Genomic DNA, 26,346 nt, shown 5'->3' on the forward strand with positions numbered 1-26,346 from the left:
GCCATTTATTTTAAAACCTTGAAATTTTAAGTAAGGTATACGTTATCTGTATTAAAATAAAATAAATATGTTTTTATTTCCATTTATTACTTTTTGGTGAGAGAGCGGGGGACACTTAACTTCCCTTCCCCGATTGTAGTCATTATTTTAGTGGATGGCCACTACAATATGCTTTAAGGTACAATGGACTTGATTCTTACTCTGTGAGGTTTCTTTCCATAAATCAGTGATACTGGTTAAAGTTACTTGGAAAAAGCTAGCTCAGCCTGGAAGGACTTAGTGTGAGAATGTTGTCTTCAGTGGTTCACAGATGCTTTTTGTTCTTTTCTGAGAATTAAAGCAATCCAGGAAGTCTAACTCCTCCAGTTATCAGATACTAGAGGTGCTGTATAATGGCTATCACCAAGAAAGGTTATTGTTGCTGATAGATGCTTTTATCGGCCTGGGCGTTATGGGCAGGTGTTTCAGCGTACCTGGCAGGTGTGAAGCACTCCAGGGCACAGCAGCAGCCCCCCTTCCCACCCAGGGTCTCTTACTGGCACACACTGTACTGCAGTGTTTAATTCCTCACGTGAAGGCTGGCTGGTCCTTGAAACCTGGTCAGAAGTTAAAAAAAATAAAATAAAATAAAATAAAAATCATGGACGTGTAGCCTGGATGAGCTGAGTTGTGTTACTGTTGAGTCTTATACAAAGCTTGCATATGCCCTGTGAAATACTGTGCTGGATCCACAAAGTGTCTTAGGGCTATGATAAATATTGCATGAAACAGAACAGTGCCTATGCAGAGCAGCTCAGGGCAGAGCTCTCCTGCTACTGCACGATAGTACCTCGAGAGGTACAGCCAGCAACCAAGGGGCCAGGGAAGGGAGCTGAGCAAATCCTGGTACCCATCTCCTGCGTGTGCAGAGGGTCAGAGACAGCCAGAAATCCAGCATCCTTACAGTGGCACAGAGCTCTCAGGTAAGGGACCCCTTCAGGCTGAGAACTGGGCTAGATTTCGACCTTCTCTGTTCCATGATGTGCTACAGCAAGCTTCCCCTCCTTTTAGGAAAAAAAAAAAATAAAGCAGACAGCGACCCTGCATCTTTATCGTTACCATTCAGTACGCTTAATTACATTACCAACAACTGCACACCTAAGCCTCCTGTGACTTTGATTTAAGATTTAAATTTGTCTGTATCCCTTAAACCCAAGCAGTACAATAAAGTATTTGTTCTAAAAGCAATGACCTGTATTAAATGCTAGGCCATCTTTGTCACTTTTTGTGCCCTTCTTAGCACTGTTTTGTTTGTATGCCAGTTTTCAGTTTGTCCTTTTAATTGATTGGAAAGACTTGAAGCTGCTGGTACTTTTGTGATTCAAAAGGGAGGAGGAAAACAGAATGAGGAAAGAGAGAAACAAAACAAAGGAAATCTTCCTGCTTTTACGCTGTGTTGAAATGGAACTTAACCTTGTGTTTCTATTTTAGATCTTAAGTAAATCAACCTTCTATTATCAACTTTGTCTTCTGAAATCCGCCGTGACTTTCACGTTATCTTTTAGTACCCAGTGTCTTCCTTCTGTCCACCACCTACCTGGTAAATTACTTACACGCTCAGTGATGCAAGGCAATCTTTCTCAAGCCATTTCCATTAGTTTTCATGGACCACTGACATCCCGAAGAATGTGGAATCATTAATAGCTGCTCCATTTCTCCAGCTGCTGGACAGACCATGGTCCTCTGTGGGCATCTTACTAGACAGTGCTGGATTTCTTGGATCTACTCTAACACTGTCTGGTAACGATGTTTAAAGGGTGAACCAAACAACAACATGCATCAGGAGGAGCTCTCACAGAAAGACATTGTGCCACAATTTAGGCCAAAGTGGAACATTTGGACAACAGGGTAAGGACGTTGGCTGTTGTACTAATGAGTATTTTTAGATGTAGCTGCAATCATAAATACTTCCAACCACAGAGCTGCTGGAAATCACTCCGTTAGATGCTGTTAAGCCTTGTTATTGCTGTGGAGGAGGTGTGACAGGATATGCCGGCTCTAGCACACAAAATTCACGTCTCCACAGAGGCACAGTGCTGCAATCTTCTCTCCCAACAGCGGGGTTGGAGCCGTGATGTGTTTGCACAGCTCTAGGCCAGGAGGCTGAAAAGGCCAGGAGGCTGAAAGATTTGCTTGTAGCTCGCCAGTGAGAGGTGGTGCGAGCAGGATGCTGGCTGCAAAGGTCGTTCTTCCCAATTACAGTTCAATTACCTCCATGGTTGAACGGCCCCTGAACTTCCAGCCCTGTAACCTGCCCTGTTGCAGGCAGTGCTTGCAGCTGGTGGGTTAATCACGCTAATCATTCCATTAAGAAACGAAGCAATTTAACCCAGGCAAGGAACAACTACTGAGTGCTCGCCCTGCTCTACCTAACCCATCAGAGGAACACGAAGAGCTTTGGCCTCACAAGAATTTATTCTGACTGGAGCAGCTCACGTGGAAATACATTGCTGCAGTGAGTGGGGGAATGGATGAGGTGTTGCTTAGAAGCTGGTGCTCCCTCAGATAGCACAGAGGTCAGGTATAAACAATTTTTTGGGGGTGATAGAGGAGAAAGTGTGTGAGTGAGGGGCACTTCCTTCACTAGTAAAGGACCGAACAGGCCAGCTCTGTCGGCTTTAGAGAGGAAAGCTCCCAAATTCTGGAGCTTTCTGAACCTTATGTATGTTTCCCAGTTCCATCCCACATTTAAAGCACTGAGTCCCTTTACAAGATGATGATCTAGAGCAGTGGAGTTAACAAATCGATAATTTCGGCTTCACACAAATCCAGATGAAGACTTGGGCATGGTCTGCTTCCAGAGAACAAGAATTTGTGTAGAACTCATTAGCAGGCCCCTGTACGAGCTGAGATTCACCCTTACACAAGGGGTGTTCATACTGCCTGCATTAGTGCATAAAATTTTGGGGATCTGCCTTGGGGTGGGGTGGTGCACAGGCCTTGTACTGGGTTCTTCAGCGTTGTACCCCTTGGTTTTCAGCTCCTTTCTGTAAGAAACATAAGGCAATGGTACACACAATCCTTGCCCCAGATCTTTACACAGATTCCCGGGACTGGTCTGAGTTTGAACCGCAGCACCAACGCATTTTCTTCATCCTCAACGTGGTGTTCATCCCCTCCCTCCCAAATAAACTGGGTACAGCAGCCCAGCACCATGCAAGCAAATTCTGCGCTCTGCCTGTGTCACTGGGAATTTCTACGTGTTTTTTTTTCAACCCTTTCCAGTAGGCCGGGCATCTGATGCCTTGCCAGAACTGCTGTGCAATACAGGAATTGTAGAAAAATGAACCAGTGCCTGTTCCCTTAAAGCGGCTGCTTTAACTCCCTTGGTTGCCTGGAGCAAGCTCGGTTTTGTGTTTGCCCTTGCAGGTTGTAGCTCTCAGTAAAGCAGGAGAGGGAAGGAAGGAGCAGAGGAGAGTTCTTTGGTGATTAGCCTCCGTGTTACTTATTAACTGGTTCACAAGGGATTGAGGAAATGGTGTGAAATTTGAGTGACTCTGCAAATTGGCTTTTAACAAGCATTTAAATGAGATGAATTGGAGCGCGCACCCACCCCCCATCCATCTTCTCTTCTTAAAACAAAATATGGGTACTAAGCTTGGATGGAGTTGAATAAATAAATAATAAAAAAGTAGATAACTAACTGGCCATCCATGGCATGCACAGGGATGTCACCTTAAGGAAAAAAAAAAAAAAAAAAAAAAGAAATGGAACCAGGGAAATTCCCCAGCCCTCCCCCATGATGATTTATGCCTAGGAAAGTGTCCGTTCAGTGTTATCTGAGAGAGAGACAGTGAGTCATGGGAGCCAGGAGTAACCCAGAGAAATCCCCTCGGCCTCAATATCTTTTCCTCCCTCCCCTTCTACCAATTTTCATCTCACTTAACTCAGTTTCACAGGAGAGCAATTCCACAGGCAGTACTGATCCTACCATGCTAGAAATAAGACCTGGTCTTCATTGGGCCTAATTTTGTCTGGGAGTTTTAATACCAACGAGGGCACAGCCCTTTAGGGTGCAGCTGAAACACGTGCGTCTGCACCCCGCTGTGCTACGGCTGCCGGAGCTGCACGAGATGGGCATGGTGAGCAAATTCGTAGCAACATGGATGCGCAGGACAGAGCCCTTGGTAAGTGAAGCAAGTTCCTTACAATATTTTTATTTATTCCTCATGCCAGTGAACTGGAAACGGTTGTGTTTTTGTGCCTATGCTGCCTGTAAGGTAAATATTTATTGGTTACCGATGCCTATGGGAGAGGCTCTCAGCCTTTCCCCTTCCTATCATTTTAGTCCTGGATCTGAAAAAATTGCTTTAATGTTGGTGGTTTCCTCTAGCCTGAGTGCCTGCTGATTGCTGTCTTACCAGGCAAAGTTAGATCTAGCTAGTTTTGTCTAATACTGTCTGGTAATGCCGTCAATCGCATCGGCAAAAATCTTCGTCTTGACGGAAACGCGGAGAACAAAATCTTGCCTTTTTCAGAAGAAGCAGTGAAGTTTGATGCCTGGGCCTTCTCGATGGAGTCCGGGCTTGTGCTGAAAGCTCCTCCAAGCGCAGTGGTCCTGTGCCTGCCTCGGTGACACCCGAGGTGTTCTGCAATGCACGCACAGGGACAGGGAGGTGGGAAGTCACGGGAGCACAAGGGTGCATGTCCGTAACTCATAGGTAGGTCAGGGTATGGTTTTTTAACTTGTTTCCCTAAGAAACCAGGCTTCTGAACTCGCTAGCTGTACGTTAGTGACTTTTGGACCCATTATCAGATTTATTTGAAGTTTGATGGGCACAGTTGTAACAACCCAGTAGATCTGAGAAGGACTTCATAGAAATAAGTCCATTGCCCTGGCAATGTTTAGCCCAAAGAGCAAGCATGGATGAAAGGCAGAAACCTCCCAGCTCCACAGCGCAGGAAGCTGATAGTTTCTGAATCTTACCCTTCATCCTACAGAGTTATTCCTCTACTCAACAAAGAAAACACGGTGAAGGTTTTTTTGTTGTTGCTGTTTGAGACAGAGGGAATTTCTCCGGGTAAATTTGGGCCATTTTGCCATCTGAATTTTCTATCGGTTAAAGCAGCTGCTTCTGTTGGGAAATAATTTGTTAAATGAGCAAAACTTAACAATAGATTAGTATGTCCTGTTACTACACTGCGACTTCAGATAAAGGCTATTTCATTTCTACCCTGATAGAAAAGTACTTTGTAAAGTGTCATAAAATAAAAGGGTCTGAAAAGCCCTCAGCTCAGCAAACCTGTTTGGGACGTAGTTAATTATGCAATAACGAAGGTGGACTTCCTGAGAAGTGCTCTGATTCCCCGCGTGCGTCTACCAGCTTAAATTTGTCCTCCCGTAGTGAGAAGCAGCAATGAGCTGTGCCAGCTGTTGGATTTCTTGTGCTGTCGGATTTTTTGTGCATCCAGCACCGTGGTTTGCAGGACGTGTTCCCGGCCTCACCTGCTGAGCACCCTGTGCCCCGAGGCACAGGAGCTAGGACAGCGCAGCCTCGCTGCATTGCCAGGAATTTCCCAGTTAGGAAATCTCCTTGCCCCAAACCGCTCAGGCGGTGAAGATGCCATCTGGGTCCTGCTTGAAGTGAGTCACGCTGGCAAGTCTCATTTTGCAGGGTACAAGCAACATCCCTTTCCACAGCACAATTCTTTCATGGAAGGGTGCTGCTTCCTCTGGTATACTGCGGTGTCCCGTCAATTTTATACATTTAATTGTGCTATACCTGAACTTCAGCTGTTGAACTCCTTTCTCCCTTTTCTCTTTGTGCCTCTCCTTGCCCAACACTTTTGTATTTCACAGAAGCTGGAGTTTCTTCTTGGAAGTTTCCCTGTTTCTGTTTCTCTCTGCATGAGATGCTCACCATGATGTTCAAGTGGGTTTTTGGAGTCAAGGTGTTCCTCGAAATGAAATAAATCTGACCTTGCAGCAGCACTGCCCTTTGCTAGTTATTTTTAAAAGAAGTAAAAACAAGAACTACCTCCCTTTTAATAAAATGTCTTCTTGGGTAAGTTGGAAATAAAAAAAAAATCCAGTCCAATGTCCTGTGTAGTCAATTTTAAAGGGTAGGTATGTATAAAACATTCTTACAGAGACCAAAGGTATGACTGTAGTCTTTAATATTGCATTCACGTATTCTTTTACCAATTACTGTAATTATGATGACGAATATTTACTGTCACTGTATTTTATCATGTGTGGATAAACACAAAGATTTAAGTAGGAAGGATGGTTTCACAGGCTGTAGAAATGCATGTGTATATCTTACATATTAAACTTGCTGCTTCGCTGCTTTAGAGCTTGTTATAAATTTTAAGCATTTTAATTGTGTGTTTAATAAAACAGTTGAATCTCAACCCAGCTCTGTGTTGAATTTATTTTGAAACAATGCAGATTTCTGTGTGTTTAAACTAAAGAATATTCCCGAATGCATGAATTTAATTCAGTAAATGCTGTCCAAGAGCAGAAACTTGTGCACCTCGTGGTGCAGACCAGCTCAGCGTGGGGATGTTGCCAGCTCCTCAGCACAGTCTCCACTTTGATGCTTGAGGAGTAATTATAAGAGCAAGGCAAGTGGATCTTCCAGGTCCTCATGATATCCTCAGCAATACTTAAAATGCTAAATAAATTTGAAATAGTGTACTCAGTGCTGTCTCTGGTTTCTAGGTAAGGGCACAACTTCTTAATACTTGCCTTGGAGACCAGTGCATTTAAAAAAAAAAAAAAAAAGCTGTGTAAGCCAAATATTATATCGGAGAAAAAAAGTTTAACTTTCATTTCTGCCTGCTTTCCTTGTATTAATCTTAGACTTAAAATACTTTCATACTAAAAATTTTGAAAAACAGTGACAAATACTGCCCTTAAGACTGTAGAAATTATGTTTTTCAGCCTTACTGGTTCCTCCAAAACCCCAAAGCCCTCACTTGGATATGCTTAGCATTCTAAGGTGATCACAGGTTCTCCTGAAATTAAATTTAAATGAAATATCCTTTTACCAGCCTCCAGCTTGTGCTCTGGAATACAAAAAAGGTCCTTGGGGTCTGCTGAGCTACGTTTTAAACACCATATGTGAATCCATCCTCTATCATCAGGCAACAGCGCCTTATGCCTTTACATGATCAAGCCCAGCATGAGGCTGGGGACATCATTTTACTGAACGTATCCCTCAACCATCTCCTGTTTGCTTGCCTCCCATTATACAAGGGGAACTGTTGATGCTTTAACGCTGCTCGTCATCACATAAGGCTTCAGAACTGGCTTTGTTTGCTGTCATACTGCTGTAGTGTAATGTCACAGTCCATTAATGCTGCACCCTCCATCTCACGAGACCAACGTGCCCTTCTCCCCCACACTCCTTGCACACATTGCAATCAAAGTGCTGTGTGTTACCTGCATGTTAAATTGGGAAGGCTCAGGCACACACACAAAATAACTTGTCCAGACAATTGCAGAAGAAAATAACCAAGAGACTTTGTTGTAGACTCCAAGTATTCAGGCTTCTCATTTGGCTTTAACTTACTAAGATTAATGTTTAACGTACTGCCACAGCCATGTATGGGTTTAAAAGAAAGTTCAGCATCTCCTTTCCTTGCCTACAATCAAGAATTTTAAAACCAAGCAAAAATAAAAAAGGAAATTCTAACATGTAGCTGAGCAAAGGCAAAGGAAAAGCATTCAATTTTCCTAGTATTTTGTATGAATCAAAACATCTAACCGGAAAAACAGCTTGAACCCTTCTAAATTCTTTATGACTCATCACGGAGCAATAAAAAGTTCAGTACGTTAAAAACAGCTCCTATCAACCTGAAGGCTGACGAAAGCACAAACACCACCGAGGCTCGTTCTCAGTGTGGTAGGGGCATTTACAGCTCCAGAATCTCAGCCCGAAATTCACTGTATTTGGCTATTCGGATACTTAGGTGGTGTTGAAAACACAATACTTTGCCCCCTTAGGAAACTGCTGCTGAGGAGAAGCTCTTTCCATATTCTTTTGTCAGTTTATTTTCGGCAAGGTAGGTGGAGCCAGCTCCCAGGGCAGTAAATTTAACAGGCACCTCCTGGCACAACCGTTACAACCCAAACGGATTCAAGAGCAAAGTTCAAGACATTCAGACCGCAGAGAACACGTCGTTTGGTTGTTTTACTCAACAGGAGTGGATTTAAGTATGGGAGAAGTTGCTTAACGAATAATATATACTTTTATCAAACTACCTGCCTTTTTCAAAGCGTTTAATTTTTCCCAAATATCCTGAACTTGCTTTAAAAGTACGTGGCATCACACTTCCAAGTTCAAGTTTGTGCCGCTGCCCTGGGCCAGCAAAACGCCCCAGGGTGGGTCTGGGAGAACCAAAGGGCCCGATATTTGATAAAGGTACCCTTTTAATCTCGGTGTCCAAAGGCAAACCACTTAATGGACTACGTTAAACCATTTCCTCGGCCCCTGCAATTGGGAGCCAAAGCCAGGGAGAGGCTGAGCAAACACTCTGGGGAGAACCAGCCTCATTTGGATTGCTAATTTTATTTGCATACCAAACACCACTTTAAACAAACCCGTTTGGGTTTCTGAGCGGGAGCCTAACTCATTATTCACTATCTGCTATTTGATGACTGGGAGCCTATCCTTTCAATAACCACTCGCAGAGCCTCGGAAAGGCCTCAAATAGAGGGAAAGCAAAGTAGGACGCATTAAAAACGTGCAGCTCGGCGCTGCTGCCTCGTCTTTGGCTTTTATCCCCTCGGAGCAGGGCCTGAAATCAGGGCTGTCCCAGAACTGCTTGGGAACAAAGCAGTTGTTTTAACACAGCGAAAGACTACGGAGAATTTGGGCTGACTGCAGAAGTATGGCAAAAAAAAAAAAAAAAGGAATTAGGCACAGCCTGCATTTAACACTTAGATTTTTTTTAATTGCAATTCTTCCATAATCAGAGCTGAGAAATTTTAGGCATGGCCATGGCGGGGCTGAGCAGTCTCCCATTCCTTGCTAATTAATATCCCATCTTCCTGAACTTCTGCACACAGCAGGGTGGGATAAAACCATGCACGTTGCTCACCCTGAAGCTGCTCGTGGCTTCTGAGCTGAGCCGTGTTCCCGGCCAGGACCTCAGGATTCCAGAAATGTGCTTTTTATAAACAATTTTGGAGGTGTTTTATGTTTTCAGTGGTAATTAAATCCTGGATGAGACGGAGCTGAGTTGATGGGTACTAACTGAGCATCTCTACACGGAAGCCAAGTTGCAAGGGAACCACCTGGAGCTGTTAGGAGGCACTCTGAGCAGTCCACAAAAAGGCTGGCCCTGCCAAATAAATGCTCAGGTTTGCTGGGCTGCTCAGTGAGAAAATATAAATAGCATGGCTCCGTGGGACGGTCCTGGTGGCTTATGCAAATCACGACTGACAACAGGCATCAAAATTTGGCCCTGGCTGATGGTGTGAGGCACACTCGGGAGTAACTCGCGGCAACAGATGGGGCCCTGTCAGGGATTGAAGAGCTCGCAAGAGAGGAATAACCGGGACGACACGCAGCCAACAGCAGCCTGGTGCTGAAAAAGGGTTTGCACGTCGAGCGACGAGAGCGTCCCAAAGCGGTGTGAGCCCAAAGAAAACACTGCAGCAGGTAATGCTGTGGAGCAGGAAGTTCTCAGCCAGCATTTTTTGGGAAAGTCCAGGCAGCCAAGTGCCCAAATCAAACTGGGATTCTATGGGATTTGGGTGCCCGACGCCAGCTTTGAGGATGCCACAAATGATTTGAGAGCCTGCATCACACTGCTAGTGAATCAGCCCCGGTTGTTTTATCATGGCTTCAGCCCGTAACGAGATGGCGTCATACCCGTACCCTTCCTCTGGAGTTTGACTGCATAAATCGAGTGAGCAGGGCAAGGAAAGGCCAGCGGAGGAGACTTCCAATAGATGGTGACCCTCTGCTCTGACAACAGGCAAAAGTTACACCTTGACAGGAGTTTATTCCTAAATAAATACATTAAATAAATAAAAATAAAATAAATGAAATGAAATGAAATGAAATGAAATGAAATTAAATTAATAGAATAAAATAAAAAATAAAAAGAAATAAAAATAAAAAATTAAAATAAAATAAAACAAAATAATAAAATAAAATAAAATAAAATAAAATAAAATAAAATAAAATAAAATAAAATAAAATAAAATAAAATAAAATAAAATAAAATAAAATAAAATAAATAAAATAAAATAAAATAAATAAACAAACCACTCTTTTTCATTCTCTCCTCCCCATGCCCTTATTGAATTTCCTAGGAATTCTGCACGTTGGCCATCCTGGCAGTAAACCAGCATAGTTCTCCTGTAACTGGTTCCTCCAGCTCCTTGCTGGTTTTCGTAACTTATCGCCTTGCGTTGCTTCCTGGTTTTGACTCTGGCACAATATGACATGGGCAAGCAGGTGGGAGGTAAAGGGCTGGACTTTATTGGGCTACATGGTGTAGCACAGGCACAAAAGCTCATGTCCCTGTCTCATAGCAATGGCACCAAGCCCCGGGGCTTTCGGTGGCTGATGTGGCATTTCGGGGAGATAGGCAGCAGAAAGATTAAATGCACGTGGATGAGGGGAAGGCAGAGTCTGGGGGAAGGCAGAGGATGGAGGCTGGCAGGTCGGCACTGCTTTGCTGTAACACCGAGGTGCTGGCTTGCTGGGACAGCCTCAGCAATGGTGCGGAGCAGAAAGCAGATGTGTTAGCAGAGCCCTGCAAGCAGGAAAGAGAGCTGCTCCTCCTGCCTGAAGCATTCCTGCTTTTGTTAGAGAGAAACAAACATGCACAGGGCTTGCACGCAGCCTGGCACCACCGCTTTCCCATGGGCACCAAGCGCCGAGGTCCTGCATCATTACCAGCTGGTTCCCCCGAGCTGCAGAGCAAACATCCTGCGCTCGCCAAAGCACACTCCTCCTCGTTGTAAATGGCCCTCTGCTTTGTTCTCCACAAGGCCATCTGTTGCACGGAGACAGCTCCGACAGGAGTGGGTTTCGGTGCTCTTGAAGCTCAGCATTTCCCATGCCACTTGCTGCAAAGCACCTGCAGCAGCAAAGAGCCATCACGGCACTGCCAACTGGAAAAAAAAAAAAAAATGCAATGGGGTCCTCGTACAAAGGAGCTGCCAAGCCTGGAGACCACGGCATTATCACAGGATCTCCCCTGGATGCTGAGAACAGGTCACTTCTTCAAATGGGAAAAGCCAGAGGAACAGGAGGGAAGGGAAGGAGCTCGGAAAAGGAGAGAGTATTTTTAGAAATAGCACAGAAAAACAAAAGCAAACACAGGCAGGGAGTATGACACTTTTCCTGCTGGTTCTGTTTTTCTTGAGGCGGTGCAGGTCCTGGTTGTGGGGTGGGCCAGCTCCTGTGATGTGGGGGACATCACAGCACTCAGCTCAGCCCGTGGGGTCACCGCTCCTCCTGGCTGAGAAACTCTCCTCGCTTTTTCCAACCCACTGCCCCTGCCTTTGGTGCTCCAAAGCACTTTCCATTGTCGGGGATGAGCTACGCAGGGCTGCGCTTCACGCTCCCATGGGTGGGAGAAGGAAGGCTGCTGAGGTGGCAGGAGGTAAACGGCCAAAACGTGCTCAGGTGGAGCCCTTGGTCTGTTCGTGGGAGAGGAGAGCTGCTTGTCACCCCGTCCTCCCCCGTTAAGTGACCAAAGTCACGTACGAGAGCTGTTTGCTTTCTTCCTTGCTCGCCTTTCTTTCTGCCACCGCCACACCTCAGGCAGCACGTAACGTTACTCCAGCGCCTCGGCCCTCCCTAGGTGGCAGCCCCGAAGCGGAACGAGAGCAAAACACCAGGAAGGGCTCCCTACAAAAACAGAGCGGCAACAACAAAGTGTGTGTGTGGGGGGGAGCATTTTCCAAGAAATAGTCCCAGTTTCCTCAAAACGCTGATACAAGGCCAGCTGAAAACCGTGGAAGTTTTTGCAGAGTTCCCTGGACTTCAGGCCAAAAGCCTGACCCCGAGCAGGGCTGCAGGTGCTCAGCAGGGCTGAAAACTGGTCCTGCTACAGAGTCACAGAATTAGCCTGGAAAAGACTCAAGCCCATTAAGTCTAACGCTATGATAAAGCTGGCTAGAGAAACCCCGGTGTGGAGGATTTGCCCTCCGACGATGCAGGTGTGATGAGGTGGTTTGGCTTGGCCTCGGAACAAAACAACCTCAGCAGCCAGACAGAAAGCTTGGATTTCGGGTCTGAACCCGGCGGATTTGTCTTCTAACTCCACGGCTTTGTTTCAGGATTTCGGTCTGGGCTTAATCATTAATTTCCACGAGTCTGGGGCCCGCATGCCTGCTGTGCAGTGAGAGGTGGGAGCAGGGGCAGGCAGCTGCCTCCTCTTGCTCCTCCTCCGGCCCTGCGATACCTTACGATGGACACAAGCCATGCCTGCAACTTTCTTTAAGGTGGGAGGCACTAGGATGCATTATTTAATAAGCATATCCAAGTACTTTATAGCTACCAATTATTGCTCAATTCCACAATACTTAAATACTTTTTTTTCCCCATCATATAGGTTAGGAAATAAACACCTGGAAGAGTGTATGAGTTTCCCAACTCTCACAGTGGACTTCTTGCAGAACCAAGGGCAGTTCATGCTTTCTGACCCAACAGCACTGCTGCACACAAGAAAATACCTGCCCGTGGCCCCACGAGCCCTGCCTAGGTGGGCTTCCCCCTCCCTGATGGTCTTGTAGCCCCTTGGAAAAGCACATTCTGTGAAAAAACACCATTATTGCTAGGAAAAAGCAATGCAAAACTAAGTAAAGGAAAAAAAAAAAAAAAGGGCTTGACCTCTTCTCGGCTCCGCAGGTAGTTTGGGAATTATTTTGTGTGCCGGGGTGGGGGAGAGCAGCCGCCCAGCATTACTAAAACATTGTTTTGTGAGCGACACGCCGTTCTGACCCTCCAGTTCGCGGTGGAAAAGGGCACGGGGAGCACAGGCGGCAGCACATGAGTCACTCCCCAGGCATCTCTGAATGCAGGAGATCGGCCAGATAGCGCCCGCTCCCACGGCAGGAGGGTGGAAACCCACGGCCGGGGCTCCAGCCCCCAGCGCTCGCTGCGGCTCAGCAGCTTGCCAGTGGGAAAACCCTGCTCCCCGAGCACCGTGATGCCGAGGATCCGGGGGGGGAGAGCTGCCAAGGCTTTGCTCACCAACCACCGGTAGTTTTCCATCCTCAAGTTGCATTGATTTATAGCAAGAAGCACCGAAAAGCATGATACTCCTACAGTAATGTGTTCTGCAGGCAGTCCAATTGTTTTCTCCAGCAAGAAAACACTGCCTTGTGTTCTTGCACCTTGCTTCCTTCTGTCACCTGCTCTGGGAAATAATTTGGTTACGGAGGAAGATGCAGCCCCTCCGAGCCCTGCTGCATGTGCTAGGGCCATGGGCTGTGAGCTCTCTGTTCCTGGTTGGTGAAGGGCAAGGCTCAGTGGTTTGCCTTGAGGTTCAGCATAAGAAATGACACAGAACATTTATTTTTCAAAGGAATTTTCTCCCATTTAGTATTCTAATTTTTACCGGGTTTAAATTTTGTCTTAGTACCACGCACCTTGCTTTTGTAGCTTGGATTTCATGAGAATTTTGGAAAAGAAATATAACCTTATTATTGTATCTGCATAACCGTATTATCGTATCTACTATAGCAGAAATATTTCTTATACAAATCTTGATATATTTCATAGCCAAGGGACTAGCTCCTTATACTTGAACCTCATATGGTTCCCACAGGATGGGAAACGTGGAATGCAAATGGGCCGATCGCACCGAAACAACCCGCCTTTACACACTAAACAGACAAAACGCAGCAGCAAGCTGCCCCACTGTGTGATTCCCGAAACAGATGACTCAAATGTTGTTTGTGCAGCAAATCATGTCACAGAAACCCTTCGGCAGAAGAACCACCTTGAATTAAACATGTGCTGTCTTAGCATATCTATAACTGCTTGTGCTGGCAGCACGCATTCTTTTCTATTGCACGGTATTTTTTGGGCCTGGTTTTCCAGCATAATAAGGATTATACAATCACTCGGGCTGTTATTTCTTACTCTAATGACTTTTAAGCCTATTGGGCAAGTTCTATAAAACTCAGCAGATTTCGGCGGCCTCGCTGTGTTACATTCCTGCAGGTGGGTGGAAGGGGAATGGATGTCCCTTCCAAAGAAGTCACAGCCTTCTTTGAATTACAAGGTTAGCACATTATATATATATATATATATATTCAAAAAGAAACAGGCAGGAAACCAGATGACCAAAGTACATGTAAAATCACCTGTGTTAGGATTAGAAAATACATAGTACAAATAAAAAATTAAATCTTTTCTGGTAATGAATGCACATTATTTATATATATATGTATATATATTCAAACAGAAACACGGAGGAAACCAGGTGTCCAAAGTCCATGTAAAATCGCCTGTGTTAGGATCACAAAAGACATAGCAGAAATAAATACTTGAACCATTTCTGGTAATGACTCTCCCCTTTCCTTGCGCCGCGCTCGGAGGAAAACCGAGGCAGCCCACGTTTTGCTCCCTAACTGTCGGCCGCTCCCCTTCTGCAATTAGGCAACATTTCCTAGAGGGTGTAACGTTTACTGAAAGTATTTGCCGTGGTGCAGATTGCAACACGGCCGCCCTCCCACCCCACGCTGTTCTCTCTCTCGGTGTGACCAGGGAGATTAAGCCCGGGTTGGCCACCAGAGGTAATCCAGGAAGGTGGAAGGTAAGGCGAGGACAGGATCCTGCCCTGCGCTGCAGGAGCTGTTGGAGCTAATTGGGGCATTGTGCGGAACAGGCGGAGAATGTTCCTGAAGGTCACTGTGACACCGGGGAGGAGTGCCAGCGTATTCATGCTGCCTTGGCACGTCCACGTTGGAGGATGCTGGGCCAACGCGGAGCGGGATGGAAGCCGTGCCAAATCCCACCTGCCAGCAGCTTTTCCCATCCCTGCTTTTTTTGGGTCAGAGGGGCTGTTACTACATGAGAAATTTCAATACATATAATATATATATATATATTTTTTTTAATTTTTTTTAGCTGGATTTTCACTCTTCCTCCCTGCGGGCTCAATCATGAGGAGCTGCTCCATGGCCGGGGCTCCCCCTCCTCGCAGAGCAGATTTCAGCAGCTCAGGTGCTGCAGGCAGACGTGGCCGAAGTTCTCCGTGCAGACCAGTAACTGAGCTGCTGTGCCTGCAAACGAAAGTGTGAAAGCCTGGCAGTAAATGCAGACCTTTCCAGGCTTTATCTTCTGGTGTTAACCTTGGAGATGACCCAACTCTTCCTGCATACCTAGCCGAGGTCACACAAAAAGCTATTTTTTTGCTCCTACATCTGAAGGACAGAAAAATCTGTATTTAGAGAGGAATTTAAGGCTACTTAAATAGGCCTTTCTATCTTTATATTATTGACCGAGGCTCTGTTAAGTGTCAAAACCCTTCATTATTGCTAGTTTGGTAGCACACAACAGCTGCTAGAAAAAAATCAAGGTCCCATTGTGTTAGCCACTTTCCACTGCATTCAGACAATTGACAGTTCAATATTAAAAAAAAAAAAAAAGGGGGGGGGGGAGTGGGGAGAGACTCCTGTAGAAACAGTAATTTGCCAAAGTCATATAATGGTTCATTTCATCACAAAACTAGCAATGGACGCACTCTGCTTGGTTAGGATTTTATTTTGGGGAAGGACCCAAAACCATGGAGTTGCTCCTTTCCCACACTTGTCCCAGCACCCTCAGACTCATTGACTCACACGTAAGAATTTATGAGGTTTGGGGTGAAGTGGGGAATTCTCCTCTTGCCTTCCCTTTCTTTTCCTTTACATCCAATTAATCCCTGATTATTGTAGGCTCAGCTCAGCAGTAGCTCAGTGGCACAGTAAAACTTTACAAGGGAATCAATAACCTAATTCCAGGAGAAATCTCCGTATTCATCAGTTAATTCACATTATGTATTTTTGTATCTATTTTATTTTTGTTTATTTTTTTACGTATGTTTGAATTTAGGTCTTTTATGCCTCAGCTTGCTCTGCCCACGTCCGGGGAGGTCTGATGGGTAGGATTCCCTCTGGCTGGGGCTGAGCCCCTTGCCCAGTCCCACCAGCACCGGGTGCCACTGCAGGATGATGCCAATCACTGGCAATGCAGCACCCTCGCCTTTGGCACGCAGAGGATTTGGCTGGCTCTAGAGGGCTGCCGCATTCAGCATTTCGCTTTTGGCCTCTGAGATGCTCTTCAGGAGCTTGCAGAAAGATTTGCCTCTAAAGGAGCAGGAGGATTTAGAGCACTAATTTTACCCCGTTAGCAACTCTTTCCTCCAGTACTGGACTGACTCCAGTACTCTGTCCAACAAAGTGCTGAGCTACGTGAACTGCCAGGAAAGCCACATTATGGATGAAGTATATATATTCTGGTATTTAAAGTCTATATATTCTGGTATTTAAAGTCTACATATTTTGATATTTAAAGTCTATATATTCTGGTATTTAACCCCTTGCCCTATCGGTGGTTGCGCAGTGGGGAGGATGAAACCAGCCTCCCCAGTTTGCTGTCTGGAGGTGGCACAAGAAGAGTGAAGCCTGAAGACCTTCAGAAGATCGAGGAGAGCCACAGCGGACCGAGCACAAGCGTGCCGGGCAGCAGCCGCTCGGGAGCAGAGCTGGCTTTGCTGGCTCCGTTACACAGCTCTGCTCCGCCACCCGCGCCGATTTGCTCAGCAGCTCTGCCGTTGGACGCCTTTATGTGAAACCACATGTGTTTGTGGAAATCCCGGCGCGTTTTTAGAGCCAGAACTCTCGGTGTGGTTACCGGCAGTAGCCAGGCAGCTGTTGCTAGGAGCTCGGCCCGTGGTCGGAGTGCCGAAGGCTGCCTGGACCTCCGCGATGGCATCTCGAGCTCCGCGGGGCGGCAGCAGGTTGGGTTTCTGAGCCGCCGCTCGCTGCCGCGGCTCCACCGCCCCTCAGTCAATGAAAGAAGGCAGCCTGCACTCTTCCGGAGCACGAACCTGCCCCACCACGGGACGTTTTTTTACTTTAGGAGCTGTTCGTGGCCTGTCTCGAAGCCAAGTGCAAGTTCTCCCAACTGAAGGAAGGACGGGGAGTTAAAGCTCTCCAAAAGCATTTAGAAACTGCCAAGCAAAGGTTAGAATTCCCACTACTTTTTGTTAACAAAAAACACCGTGTCGGCCTGGAGGGAAGGGGCTGAAAGGCAAAAAGTCGTAGCTGTGCAGAATGCCTCTCTAATCTCGGCGGAGATACGGCACGGAGCAGTTTATCAGTAAGATGCTGAAACCTCTTCGTGTCATCTAATGGCAGCAGCGCCCAGCTATAAGCTCAACAGCCATTTTCATCTGTTTCATGGCGTTTGGAGTGAATGTTCGAGGCCTGTCCTCCAGACGTGACTTGGAAATCTGCCCCCGCCCCCCACCAGAAGCTGTACATAGAAACTAGACGCTACTGCATACAGGAATAAGGAGAGGGCCCCTTGCAGCCGTCCCAGACCCCCGGTGGCGCTGGCCAAGGGGCTGACCACGATCTTTCCTTCTGCAGACTGGGCCCCGAGATGGCCTCCGTGCCCCCCAAGAGGCAGAAGAACACCAGCCCTGCAGTACAGGGAAGGAACCAGCAACGTGCTCGGGCCTTATCAGCTGGCAGAGGTGATTCTTGCACCCCTGGTTCTATTAATTGTGCCAAATCCTGTGCCCAGGGTCTGGGCTGATACCAATATGAAGTGAGCTGCACCTTCCTACACCAACTAATGTGCTGGCCACTAACCCATGGCATGATTGCAGGCATACTGCACATAATTTATACCTTTGCAGATAAACCTTGTGAATATAAATCAGTCACTTTGCTTCTAAAATAATTCAAGACTGAAATTATTAATATTGGCTGGCAAACATTAGTGAAATTAAAATATTTTATGCTTACCTTGTAATTGCTTTGTTGAAAACGTGAAGAAAAAAAAAAAACACAACCCATCCAGTATCAAACGGTTCATCTAAAAAAAAAAAAAAAAATTTTTATTAAGAGATAATTTGGCTGTAATGCCATAAATTTTACAATGACTAAAACAATATTATTGTTTTTCTGATGTATTTGTTGTTGAATTGAATTCCATGCATTGGCAGTAAAAATACGCTTTTTTTTTTTTTCCCAAATGAACACCTTTTTAATAAAAAGGAAAGCTTTAGGGTAGTGCTTGTCCGATGATGATTAGATGATGATTAGATGTAGCTTTACTGTGCTGATTGGGCATGCAGCCCGAGGTGAAATGGACAGGGCCAGGCAGTAGGAATGCCCCCTGTATGCCTGGCTCCACTTACCTTGCTAGCAATTAGCTGTCTGAAGGTGCAAAACATGCAGATGAAGGCTGAAGGGATGCTAAAATAATACCTATCAACAGATTCAATGAACTGGAAGTTTGTCTTTAACACCGGGACATTATAATTAGACAGAAAAGAAGATAAGAGGCTCCCATCCCCTGGGACTCTGTATAAAGATTAGAGAGGGAGAGACACGAACGTGTGCAGACTGATGGAGGAGCATCCTGGAGCACTGCGGTCGCTGCAGGATAGCTCGTGTGCCCGCGTCCCAGGATAAATGGGACTGCTTAAACCAGGTGATCTCCTAGTAATCCAAGCAAGGAGAGGGATGCTAAAAGAGACGTAAGCTCATACGGAAGGTGTGACCAAGCAATTAAATGTTAAAAATAGATAAATAAATATTCACATTCCCATCTTAAAGAGTAGCAAGAGCAGCACGGTACCCCACGGTGCTAAGGAGGGCAACAACCTCGGGTGGAAGATGCCAGCAGCTGGCGGGGAGGCACAACCTTCCACGTGCCACAAGCAGCTGAGCTGTGCTGCTCTCCTGCATGCCACTTAATTGGCCTGAGCCTTAGCATAATAATAGTATAATAGCATGGAGAATGCTGTAGTTTGCAACGCTAAGGGCTTTTACTGTCAGAGCCCCTTGGTGGCCAGTAGAAGCAGAAATTTCAAGTGGGTCCTGCCTCAAAGAGTTTGCAATAGACTTTGTGTATTCCAAAATAAACTGAGCCACGTGTGTGAGCCTGGTGGGAAACTGCATGGGCTGCACCTGGTGCACTCCATTCATAGCAGAGCTCAAAGAAGACATAAAAGAAACGCTTGTAAAACATGCGCGATAGCAACGCCCAATACCTTTGCTCCGCTTTAAAGGAGATTTGTCACTGAGTTAGTAGGTTTTACTCAAACAATCACGGGATGTAATACAGAAAATGATAAAAGAGCAGTCCAAAGGGTAGATAACTCCCGTCTTGTCATCTGCTGGCTTCCTGCTCCCTCCTTCCCTGCTACCGCCCCGTTCCAGGGGGAGCAGCACTAGGGTGGAGGAGACTTTTTTGTCTATTCCCAGGCTCTACTGCTCCCAAAGGTTTTGTGCACATGCAAGAGAAAATGGAGGCATAGCTTCTCAGCCCCTGGAAGTGTTAGGCCTTTAAATGTTTTTCGTAGATGTCTGGCCAGTGATCTGGGTCTCAGTAACCCAAATGTGAGTTATACAAGTAGTCATAAGCTGTTCATTTGCTGTGTATTATACATGAAAAAAAATTTAAAGAGGAATATCTGCAACTGACATTTTCAGCCTGGTTTATCATTCCTAGAAGGGCAGCAAGTCAAAGTTTTTCACCACTTCTAAAGCCAGATACAAGCACTCTCACTCTCCTCCAGAAATGACACAGCAGCACTTTACAGATTAGGCAGATCCCATTAACTTCGTATCGAAAAAATGATTATGTCCCACATATTCATCAGCTTCTGAGCCCTGGGAGTTGAGAATAAGCAACAGAACCATGGCAAGCTCTGACATGATTAGTTTCCAATTTGAAGCAGGGTGTTTTTCATTCCCACCCCTTCAGTCAGTGTCACCACAATTCACGTATGCCATTCCACTTTGTGGCTGCCTGTCGGGGACCTCAGAGCTGTCACATCCTGGGCTCGTCAAAATTCCTGTTGGCTTTAAAAAAATTAAAGAAATCTGTTTCAATGTACAATGTATGGCTATCACTTTTCGGACGGCTTTTCTTGCCCTTCTTTTTTTGCCCCCCACTCCAAGACCTGGCAGTCTGTAAGGCTTTCCTATAGCTGATTTCTGCTCAGTTTACGGCAGTTTTCCACCTAATATACCACCTGATTGCACCATCAGGTTACGTTCGCAATAATTTCTGAATTGTTTTAAGACTGCCCCAGCTATGGCTATAAAGTCAATTTAAGTGATCCCTTACAGTATTTTATTCTGTAGCAGCTACCTTTTTACATGTGCATTTTATGGAGAAGATCCCAGATCATCTGAAGTTTCTCAATTTTCATTTTTGCAGCTATTTCTACCACCTCTGAACTGGAGCTTGATGAAGCCAAGCCTCACGAGACCAGAATATGTGGTAAGGCATGCCCTCGAGAAATACAGCCAGAAGAAGCAATACGAGAGGTGCCAAAGGGACCAGGACCTTATTTTTATATCAGTGGATCCAATGGAGCTGGACTGTAAGTAGGTCCTCTCAGCAGATTCATATGAAGAATACTGTGACAATACATGAAAGCACGCAACATCAGCTATTAGCATCAAATCACTTCCTTTTTATTTGGTGTCTTTTTGGAGTGACACACACGAGCAATGGTTTAAAAATAATTCGAATGGAAAGTACCTACTGGAAGAATAGCTGTGGTAAAATAGCTAACTGCTATCTCTATGCAAAGAAACTAAATACTTCTGTTTATTTAATGAAAGTTTCTCTGTTTGGGCTGAACAAAAATCACTTAGCTACTCCACGTAGCAGATCTGCTAGCATCATCATCAGAGCTAGGCGCCACTGTTGTTGATCAACATTCTGTTGTGCTAAATGCAAAACAAGCAAAAAAATAAGAAGAGATTTCTACCCAAGGAAAATTGTCGGATCAGAAGTTCCATCTTTTCCTTTCCAGCGTACTGACACTCTTCTCTAGACGTTGTCAGCAGCAAGCAGCACAGAATGGCTGCTGTAAACAGCACGCTCCTTGCTGCATTTCCATAGCTTTGACTACAGACAGCTTTTTCTATTGCTACTTGTCATCTCTCCTTGTGCTGCTCGGCAGAGAGGTGCCTTACTAAGACTGGACCGCAATGCAAATCATTCCTATGCCACGGGTACCTCGTGCATCCTAATTGAAATAACCCTGCTGAAGTGGTGCAAGTTCTCATTAGTGCTGCAGAATCACAACGTCCTTAGCATACAGGCCCACTTGCAGCCGTCCTAATTAATGTTTCCCACCTTATCCCCCACCCAGGGGCTCCTGGGGGTGTTAGGTCAGGCTCCCAGGGAAAACTGGAAGGAGTTCAAGGGACAGGAGCTAAGCAAGTCTTTGTTACTGGAAGGGAGGCTACTTTGCTATTTTGTTTTCCATACGCAGTGTGAGCATCTATTGCCAGCGCAGAGGCTGGCAGCGTATCTATGACAACAGAAGACAGGATTACGCACTGAAATGGTGTGAGATCAAGTGCCGAGAGACCTATTACCATTTCAAAGAAGGTAGAGGTGCCACTGGGTCTTGAGTGGGAGAGGGCAGTGGGAAAAACTTGAGCATGCTGGACTTGTGACTCCTGGGGCGGAGGAGGTCACCTGCGGGGTAGGAGAACCAGGTAACCTCAACTCGTTGGCAGACCTCTGCGGGGATATCGGAGCTGGATTGCCATGGTGATTAAAGAAAGGGTTTTAGACAAGAGAGCAGCTTTGGGAGAAAAGATACCATTGAAATGAATTAAACACAAAGCGTCATAATCACTTCTGAAAGGCGGCCCTCCCTCTGTGGATGCGAGCCCGCAGGCAGCAGTAGGGCCGAGGCTGCCCTGCAGCACCGGAGCAGCGAGCAGCCTGCTCTGGCACCTCGCAAAGCTCTGCATGCAGAGAGTGCCCCACGTCGAGGGGCAGCCACACGGCCTTTTCCAGGCGAGCAGAGAAAAGGAACGGTGCGTGTGTAGAAAGAGCAGAAGAGCTCAAGATGGGTCACCCCATACACCCCAGGCCTGGATATCTCTAGGGAGAGGAGAGTCCCTAAAAGCCAAACAGCTCTGCCGTGCTGACGTTCAGCTTTTTGAGCTGCTCTCTACCCTCGGTCCCATCAGTGCATCCTGACTTCCCAGGGCCCAGCCACCTCTCCCACCAGTAGTGAGAGTCAGCAGCAACCAGGTCAGCTTCATCCTCCACGTTCTCCTGCATGGGACAATGAGAACAAGCTTTTTTTTTTCTTTTTCCTCATACAGGTGAACAGCTTCTCTACCAGATTCCCAACAACAGTCTCCTCACCAGTAAGATAGGGCTTTTATCCTGCCTGAGAGAGCAAGAGCGGGTGATGAAAAAGGTTGGCAGGAGCTCTAATTCCAAGTAAGAACTCTCACTTAGTTGAACCTTGAGCAAAATCTTATGCCAAGCAAAAGTGAGTGCACATAAACAAAGGAACAGTTTCTTCTGGATGCATAAAAGTACAGGACACAAAGTATATGGTGTTTTATTTTCCTTATTGTCCAGAAAATCATCCTCCCCACCCTCCCCCCTACTCCTCCCATCTCCCCTCCTCCAAAGTACCTACATTAAAGATTGAAATATCTGGAGTTGTACAAAGGCCAGGTCTCCAAAGATAGTGGTTGCAATAATTCCCCTCTTTTGGGTGCGTTCTCCTACTGGAAAGGTCACAACCTCTTGTGGCAGAGACACTGTAAATATAAAAGCAGTTTATTGCTATCTCTGGTCCTCTATTTTTGACATATCCATACAAAAAAAAAAAAAAGGCAATCCTATACCATGGTTACCTGCAGCCATCTCAGTTTTCAGAAGAAATGAGCATATGGAGAATGTCTTAAGGTTAAAATATGTTCTTGAAAGTGTATGGAATGAGGTAGCTCAAGGAAAAAAAAATGTCTGCAAAGAAGGAAAAAAGCCTCAAGTGTCTTGCAAGTATCCTTTCAGAAAGTAACCACGGAATGAACATGTTGGATAGGGTTTTCAACTTGTATTTGATTTTCCCATAGGTTACTGAAGATGGAAGAATTCTTCCCAGAATCTTTTCGCCTGGACTTAAAAGATGAGAGAAATGCCTTTTTTGAGATTTGCAAAGGTGAATTGTCTTCATCATGGTAGCAACCAGTTTAAATAGCTATGTGTTCCTCTAAGAAGTTCGTTAATGTAGCCACAGTAATAACCACTGATGTCCGTCAGTGATGTTTGTGTGTGTGCAGATACACACACTCATTGAAACGAGCAGTTTTCAGAGCCCACGAACTGGCATACCGGTGTTTCACACCCCCCAGGTCGCTATAACAGACTCGTTCTCTCTGCAGAAGAACAGATTTGGATCTGCAAACCAAGCTGCTCTAACCAAGGTCGAGGAATTTTCCTCCTTAAAAATCCTGCTGCTGCCAACACCCTTCAAGCCAAGCTCCACAGCTCAGAGAGAGACCTGCCCAGCAAGAGGGTGCAGTGCAGGGCTCCCCAGGCGAGAATAGTGCAAAGGTAGAGATCGAAGCCCGGGAATCCACGTGTGAGCAGTGTGCTTAATCAAGCCATACTAGCCCCAGTGCATTATTTTGTTCCGTAGGTGTTTAATATATTTATACCACGTCTTCCCATCGACATACGGGATTTCATTTTGTGGGAGAGAGGCTGTTCCTCTGGTTAGTCCATCTTGCATCTGCACTTCAGTCATTTTAAGGCAGATCTTTGCCATCAGAAAGAGCTTGCCTTTGTCTGAAAATTTAAGCAGGGCTTCAAAAGGCCAGGTGCTACCTTTCTGTACATGACAAAAGCCTTGCATGAAGTTATTTAAATTAGGGACTAGTTTAAGCTACCCTACCTCAGTGCTCATCTTGATTTCTAATAGCAAGGAACTGGCTTAGGCTGTGAATAACGAGACTCCATGCACCTTTGAAAACTGTTTGCTAGCACTAATTGTTTTAACAGCATATTCTTGGTATTTGTGTGGGCATCCAGCAAGCTTTGATGATAAAAGGAAACAATTCCCAGATGACATCAGACTGGCAATAAAAGCAAGGGTGCTTCATGAAGGGTTCTTTGTGTTCAGACAAAATTTCTGTATTCTCCAGTAAATATTAGTAAATCTTTAATTACCTTCTGAGACTCAGCATGGCTTCTGTTCCTCCAGAATCCATTCCTAGCACTTCTGGCCTCTCTTCTGAGCGCCCTCTGCTGCCGCTCACCTTAAGGAATGTTGAAACAAGGACGAACAAACATCTTTGTTCTGCGGTGTAAAATGAACTGGCAGTGGGGTTTGGGGTGAGGTTTGAACTGCTGTGCATTACGGCTGCCTGTTGGTGACATGTCTTGCAATGCCCTCACAGGTACATCCACCAGCCTCTGCTCCTGGAAGGGAAGAAGTTCGATGTCCGGTCTTACCTCCTCATTGCCTGCACTGCACCCTACGTGTTGTTTTTTGCCCAGGGTTATGTCCGCCTGACCTGCACCAATTACGACGCCATGTCTGACGATCTGACCGTTCATCTCACCAACCAGGTAAACCACGTGCATTTAGCTCAGAAGAAGGGGAGGAGGGACTACAGAGAAGGGAAGCAAAAAAAGCCTTGAAAGGCTGAAAATATGCCTCGTGCATGCAAAAGCTGTGCACCCATGAAATGGAGGCTGAACAGAAGTAGTACTCTCTGCCATGGACCAATTTTCTGCTTATGCTGACAATTTCTTTCCCTGGACATCTTCCTCCTGACGTTTTTCTCCCATATATCTGTAGAGAAGAAGCCTTTGTGGCTACCTAGCACAAATGAGCCTTAGTCTTGGCTAAGGATTTTGCTGATCTTAAAGGATTTTGCTGTGCTTAATGTGATAATCATAATGATGTAAGATGCAGATGTGTTCTCCAAGATCCATCATTCTTAAATCTCCACCTTGGCTTCTCAAATGAGATTTACGCACCAAGACTGCTTTGGCACATATTCCCATCCCACCTCTTGCCATACGAAATAAAAGCCTTTCTTATTTAAAACTACCTGAGCTTTTTTTTCCTTCATATGAGCCACTTCAGTAGTTAGGACTGACCTTGGTGGAAGAGAATGAAAAGAATTGGAAGGGAGAAAACAGTCAGCTTTTAAAGCCCCTCTCCCTGTGTTCTGAAAATGGGCAAAATATGCATTAGGGAGCTATGAGAGAAGCCCACTTCAGTTCTTGTTGGAGTTTTACAGTTCCTGCAGGAGCACAGTTCAGGACAGCAGATTATAGCTGCTTCCTGCAATATATGCTGTTATCAGTATGCCGCTTGTTTTCCTGGAATAGTTTGTTTGCTCAGGTAGAGAGCTATCCACACGGGAATTCAGGTGCTTGGGTAGGATCCCATGGCACAAGCGATATTAAACAAAGGACAGGTGTTTATTAGCGGAACATAAATTACCTAGGTTCCTGCTGGGAGGAGGGAAACGAAATTTGCAGGAGCAGCTGGTAAAAGGCCAGGCTTCGAGTCACAGTTGATTCTGCCCTCATTCCCCTCCTACCCCAGGAGTGATAAGCTCCAGCTGACCTAGGGGTTAATGAGACAGTGGAAGAGAGGAATCGTTTGGAACCAGGCTTAGTCCAAAGAATAGCATGACTATGGTTTGAAAACACCTCTGCCCATCTGCCAAGCACTGATCCAGATACATCATACATGCACACAGAGAAAACACTGCTTTGACAGAGAGCTTGGATAGCTGTCTCCGTGCTGTCCGTGTGTCAGGCACGTCTCTGGGGCAGTGCTATAAGTGACTCCCAGTGTACTTGCTCAGATTTAGATTTGCTGGTGAGGGGCTGTCTTCCCTCCACGTCAATAACGTGATCCTGGGGTTCTTCCCACCTCCAGATCCTTGGAAAAACTCGGGGTGCTTTGATGTCTGCCAGAAACCTAACCCTCCCCTTGCTCTGTCCCCCGCCTCGCAGTACATGCAGAAGAAGAACTCCCTGTACAGCCAGCTGAAAGACGAGACGGTTTGGCGGATGGAGCACTTCAACAGCTACGTTAATGAGAAGTTCACGAAAACCGACGGCCTCCCCAAGGACTGGGTTTTCACCGTGTTTACTGTGAGTGCAAGCGAGTGTATGGTGTGAGGGTCTGCCTAATTAGGGTGACTGGAGCAGGGAGGAAAACCTTCAATTCAGTGGAGTCCCTAAGGAAACAGATGCACCGAGCGAGGAGGTATTGATGGTCCCATGGTAACCATTTGCCTGCAGATGATAAGCACAGAAATCAAGACACATAGAGTTTAATTTTAGTGGTTAATAAAATGGGTAA

General features: G+C 45.9%; 1 protein-coding gene and 1 long non-coding RNA gene across 2 annotated transcripts in view; one reads left to right on the top strand and one right to left on the bottom strand.

Annotated features, from left to right (window-relative positions):
* Nucleotides 1-3,994: 3,994 nt before the first annotated feature.
* The window catches only part of TTLL10 (tubulin tyrosine ligase like 10), a 32,449-nt gene continuing 10,097 nt past the window's right edge, over nt 3,995-26,346 (top strand). The window contains exons 1-8 of the mRNA XM_080563895.1: nt 3,995-4,166; nt 20,406-20,571; nt 21,475-21,593; nt 22,325-22,445; nt 23,090-23,175; nt 23,399-23,570; nt 24,416-24,587; nt 25,995-26,135. Of these exons, the coding sequence (XP_080420021.1) occupies nt 4,142-4,166; nt 20,406-20,571; nt 21,475-21,593; nt 22,325-22,445; nt 23,090-23,175; nt 23,399-23,570; nt 24,416-24,587; nt 25,995-26,135 (1,002 nt within the window). The 5' untranslated portion in view covers nt 3,995-4,141. The remainder of the gene's footprint in view (nt 4,167-20,405; nt 20,572-21,474; nt 21,594-22,324; nt 22,446-23,089; nt 23,176-23,398; nt 23,571-24,415; nt 24,588-25,994; nt 26,136-26,346) is intronic.
* On the bottom strand, nt 17,579-24,524 carry LOC308181155. Its single transcript, XR_013941345.1, has 3 exons — nt 24,186-24,524; nt 22,651-22,774; nt 17,579-18,047 (listed from the first exon to the last, which is right to left on the bottom strand). It is a non-coding gene; the product is annotated as an uncharacterized lncRNA (long non-coding RNA).

The sequence above is a fragment of the Anser brachyrhynchus genome, assembly GCF_964034855.1.
Source record: "Anser brachyrhynchus genome assembly, chromosome: 21".
Taxonomy (NCBI): domain Eukaryota; kingdom Metazoa; phylum Chordata; class Aves; order Anseriformes; family Anatidae; genus Anser; species Anser brachyrhynchus.